This window comes from Urtica dioica, chromosome 1 (assembly GCF_054948205.1).
Source record: "Urtica dioica subsp. dioica isolate 48M chromosome 1, U.dioica_male_clone48M_v1_H2, whole genome shotgun sequence".
NCBI classification, from domain to species: domain Eukaryota; kingdom Viridiplantae; phylum Streptophyta; class Magnoliopsida; order Rosales; family Urticaceae; genus Urtica; species Urtica dioica.
Window position 1 is genome coordinate 5,922,380 of NC_142756.1, and position 5,546 is coordinate 5,927,925.

Genomic DNA, 5,546 nt, shown 5'->3' on the forward strand with positions numbered 1-5,546 from the left:
CAACATATTCAATTCAAAATATATTCATTATCTAAATCGACCGGTCTGTGCATCTATTTCACTTTCACTTACACGAATCACGAATGTGGACTAAATCATTATTTGAGCAGGACTGAGAGAGAGAGGACTGAGAGAGAGAGAGAGAGAGGACTGAGAGAGAGAAAATAAAAAAAATACAAAAATCTAAGCGCAAAATAAAAAATTCAAGTTCTACTACCAAATCCGACACACAATATAATAATAGCAAAAAGGTCCAAGTCTGACTCATGAGTCATCGGTACGTAAAAACAGAGCGGTAGATCTTTACGCACACACACATACAAGTTACAACACCCCAAAACAATCAACATGCAATTAATTACATAAGTACCATCAATGTCATCTAACTACTCAATTAAGAAAACGCGTCTCACTTCTCTTCTTCTTCTCTTCTTTTTCTCTCTGTTCAATTTCCTTTCCGTCACGGTATATAAATCCCCACAGCCTCACCAATATATCACCCACTGTACTAAACCAAACTCAACAGCCCTATTTCTCCAAAAAAAAAAAAAAAAAAATGTCTCTTTCCACTCTCTCCTTCTTCCTCGCAACTCTAATCCTCTTCTCTCCCCTCTCCGCCCGGAGCCCGAGAAACGACACGTCGTCGTTCTCAGTCTCCTTCCCACTCTCCGCCGTCCGATTAAACGCGAAACCCTTCAGATCAGCCTCCCTGGTGGTCGCGAAAACGACAACGGCACCACCGTCGTACAACTACAAGCTGTCGTTTAAATACTCGATGGCTCTGATCGTACCTCTCCCGATCGGAACGCCACCTCAGACTCAGGACATGGTTCTGGACACGGGAAGCCAGCTGTCATGGATCCAGTGCGACAGGAAGAAAATCCCGAAAATAGCCCCGCCTCCGGAGCCGACTTTCGACCCGTCTCGCTCCTCGACCTTCTCGGCCGTTCCTTGCTCTCACCCGGTCTGCAAGCCGAGAATTCCCGACTTTACCCTCCCCACTTCTTGTGACCAGAATCGCCTCTGCCACTACTCGTACTTCTACGCCGACGGGACGTACGCCGAGGGCAATCTCGTCAGAGAGAAATTCTCCTTCTCCCGTACCCAAAGTACCCCTCCCTTCGTCCTCGGCTGCGCCAAAGAAGCCGACGACAACAAGGGCATTTTGGGCATGAACCGAGGCAGACTCTCCTTCGCTTCCCAGGCCAACATCAAGAAATTCTCTTACTGCGTTCCGGTCAGGAAATCCTCACCCGGGTCGGGTTCTCACCCAACCGGGTCTTTCTACCTCGGGAACAACCCGAACTCGAAGTTCTTCCAGTACGTTGACTTGTTGACTTTTGGTCAGGGCAGTCAACGCATGCCGAATCTGGACCCGTTGGCGTTCACGGTCCCGATGAGCGGAATCAGGATCGGTGCCAAGAAGCTGGATTTGCCAGTTTCTGTTTTCAGACCCGACGCGGGTGGGTCGGGTCAGACGATGGTGGATTCCGGGTCGGAGTTCAGCTTCCTCGTGGACGAGGCTTACGACAAGGTGAAAGCCGAGGTGGTGAGGCTGGTGGGGCCCAGGATCAAGAAGGGGTACGTGTACGGCGAGGTGGCGGACATGTGTTTCGCCTCGTCGGAGGCGGCGGCGATCGGACGGTCGATCGGCGACGTGGCGTTCGAGTTCGAGAAAGGGGTGGAGATCGTGGCGCCGAGGGATAGGATCCTGGCCGACGTCGGCGGTGGGGTCCACTGCCTGGCGATCGGACGGTCCAGCATGCTCGGAGCGGCGAGCAACATCGTCGGGAACTTCCACCAGCAGAACTTGTGGGTGGAGTTTGATCTCGTCGGTCGTAGGATTGGGTTCGGTAAGGCCGACTGTAGCAGATCGCTACTCTAGGCCGACTGATGACGTAATGTGTTACAGACGCACTATAATTAACAAACGAAGGTGGAAAGTGCATGTTTTGATACTTCATCAACGGTGTGCAATAGTTTAGGGTCATGATATTAATTACTATTATGTGTATGTATGTATATGTATGTATGTAGGTACATGTTGAGATGTCTTGAGTTGAGACTTGAGACTGAGAGAGTAATCCATGTATATATGAGGATATGAATTTTATATTTTGTTTATTTCTCTATACTTTTCTTTTTAACTTTTGATCTTTGGATGCATTATTATTCTATATAATAATAAGTGGTAAATTGTAACACGTAAAAGAAATCGAAAAATAATGACAGAAGGTTAGGGCTTTGGACCATATCATAATCATAATGACAAAATGTAATCATAATGACAAAATGGACATTTTGCTTTTCTCGGGAGTGGTCAAAAAAATCTTGGAAGCGAAATATCATGTCACCCCACATATTTTTTTTTCCACTTAGCTTAGATGTGTAAATGTTTGGTCTTTTCGAAGTATACACCACGCATAGTAATTAATACACGAAAATAACCCACATGGTTAAACCTAAAAAGATGCGGATATGGTAATTTCGACAAAATCTCAAATAACCCGTAAGAAACCACTACTTGAAGTCAAGACATGGCACAAGCTAAGCAAATTAACCACTTGTCTCCCACTATAATTGTTGATGGTCAACAAGATTTGAGCTTACCAATTATCTTGTGAAATTTGCTGTCATATCAAGCACACAAATTCGAAGACTTTGTTTATGAGAACCTCTCAGCAGTTTATTAGGTATTTCTGTCCATAATATAATAGGTGTAGATAATAATTAACTATAAAAAGGGATCTCAAGATATCAAGTGGATAGCGACAATATACAAAGGAGCACTGCTATTCGTCCCGATTCACGAGTTCGAACGATCCACTAAGAGATTGACAAGTGTACAATTTTAAACAGTGTTTATCACTTTGTGAGAAAGGATCGTGAGTCGTAACTCGTGCCTAAAATCATTTCCGTATATAAAGAGATCTAAAAGCTCTCGAGAATAATAATACATTTAAAATCAGCGAGCTTCTACCAAGAAAACATCTTTATGAGTGCAGATGGTCGTTCACCATCATACACCAAATTAACAGGATAGTGGAACGCCTAAAACTTGACTCGTAAAAAAATGATACACACAAGCATACAAAATCGACAATCAAGACATATTTTCACATGTGACCAAAATAAAAACGTTACACATTACATTATTTTCACTGTAAATCTATATATATTGGTCATGATTTCAATCGATGTGAAAAAACGTGTTTCTAAATGGTGACCTTGAAGGAGAACTCTACATGTATATATGCCCTCGAGATTTAGCAACTCCCTCAACGATGGGTGTAAGCTCAAGATACTCTACGGCTCAAGTAGTTCCCCCCTAAGCTTGGTTAAAAAAGTTCATACAGGTCAGTCGTCACAAAGTCATGCAGACCATACATTATTCCCGAAACACTCAACAAAACAATAACACACCATCTTAAGTGTGTTTGTCGATGGCATTGTTATTATCTAATATAACTTTAAGGAGATAGAAAGTTGAAGATTATGGTCTTATTATCGTAGTTCGAACTGAAACAAAAGCTTGAATATATAACTCGACGAGGAAGTAGCTCGGTCCAAAGAAAGTGTTGTGGTTTCTCAACGAAAGTACACCATTGATTTGCTCAAAGAAATTAGCATGCTAAAATGCAAACTAACAGACGTGTAAAATTGAATGAGTTGGAGCATGAACTGGAGTTTCTATGGATCCATATCAAGCTAATACGTCACAAGATGATATCACAAAAGACGACTCAGTCATCAGTTATCAAAATTGTCTTATTCGTTCTAGAGATTTATTTTCGTGTATTTAGTAATTCGTCATTCCATAGTAATTAGTATTTTTTTTAAATTAATGTAATTAGTTGTGAAAATATGTGTAACCTATTCATGAATAAATAAGTAGTATATTTATTTTTCTCTCAATTTATTTCGTCACAAACGACTCTATATAATTGTGTATTAGGTCTCATATGGTGACATTATCTAAGATTTAGCAAAACAAGACAAAAATTTAAATTTTTGGAAAACATAATAAAACCACCGGGATGCAAGGGGAGAGAAATTCTATTTATGCGGATTCTCTGTGTTTCGTGAAGGAGCACATGCACGGATGGTTACACGTGTTCGATTTTCTCCGGTTTTTATAGTTAATTGAATGTTTAAACCGCCAACTAGAAAGAGACAAGTAAAAATATGACTGAAATAAATCATTTAAACTAACCAACACTGTTTAAATAAATATCGCCATAAATGTGCCTTAATCGACCACCACGCAATTGTTCGTTGCCGTTATCTCAGGAAACAAATTGATCTATATCATGTGAATGTCGGGTCGGGTATCTAAAATATAGAATCAATCTTCCAGTTTCTGTCTATATTTGAATATCTTAAATGTTGAATTATTTTTCTAGCAACCTGATGTGTCTATTGATTTCACAAATTTTCTTTCATATTCTTGGATTTTACCGAGCGAGACTAACAAAAAATAAATTTGTCGTACTAAATGTTCCTCAAGAATTTATAGCTGTCCTATTAAAAAAATGATAAAATGTTTCTCAATTGTAAAAGTTCTCAGCCGCACATCTCTTGATGAGTTTTTGTTTATTTAAAGTTAAACACATGCACGCATAATTATATGCTCTAGGGAGAAGTCACACGTAAATAATATACTAACAGATGAAACTCTATAGTTTATATACTATTACTATACTATCAACTCATTATAAATTCATAAATAGTGTGAACATATCACTTGTGCTGTAAGTTGATATGTTATTTTTGGAGGCTCATGTGTTCGCCGCTACCGGCTCAACATGTAGACCACGTAAAGGCATGGCGTGCGGGTCCCACTATAGTCAAGGCCCAAAACAAAATTTTTGTTAACCATTTCAAATATAAAAAAAAAAAAAAATTATGAATATTATTACTAGTTTTGCATTATACACTCCATAAAATCATGAACATGATCTCTTTGTTGTAAATTTATGATGAAAATCCTTTCTAATGTAAAATCAAGTAATCTATGAGGGCTAAAATATTTTTTGGTTAAGATTTGAGCTCTAATCGGATCTAATCATAAAATAATTAAAATCGTAAAAAATTATAAATAACACATAAATTTATAGTAATTCACTCTCATGCAAGAATTATGTCCATTTTATCGCTACATATTTTATTACTAACTTAAACCCAAAATTGTGCTTCCAATCTCTCATATACTCTAAAAAAAACATCAGCACTCCAAATACGTATAGAGAAAAAAATTTAAGGCCTTAAGATACAAGCCTAAGTTTTCAAAATACCCTCGGCTAATACCCTTATAATATTATCATCCTAAAGTCTTCATAGCATTAACAATGAATCAGACTACTGCTACGAGAAATTGAGCCTTTTAAAAACGACAAAAAATGCGTCTAAAATCCCAAAAATCGCTTCTTATAAAAGCGACTTTAGAAGAGGTAATAATCGGTTCGTTAGGATTTTTCTCAAAAAACAAACATAAATGTTTGTAAATAATTTTTATAGACACGAGAATTTTTTTTTTTTTTAATTCA

General features: G+C 38.7%; 1 protein-coding gene across 1 annotated transcript; it reads left to right on the forward strand.

Moving 5' to 3' along the window:
• The first annotated feature begins 346 nt into the window (after positions 1-346).
• Positions 347-2,132, forward strand: LOC149406750 (Eukaryotic aspartyl protease family protein). Its single transcript, XM_089608540.1, has one exon. It carries the CDS (start codon positions 557-559, stop codon positions 1,883-1,885), a length of 1,329 nt encoding a protein of 442 aa, XP_089464666.1. The 5' UTR covers positions 347-556; the 3' UTR covers positions 1,886-2,132.
• The last annotated feature ends 3,414 nt before the right edge of the window (positions 2,133-5,546 follow it).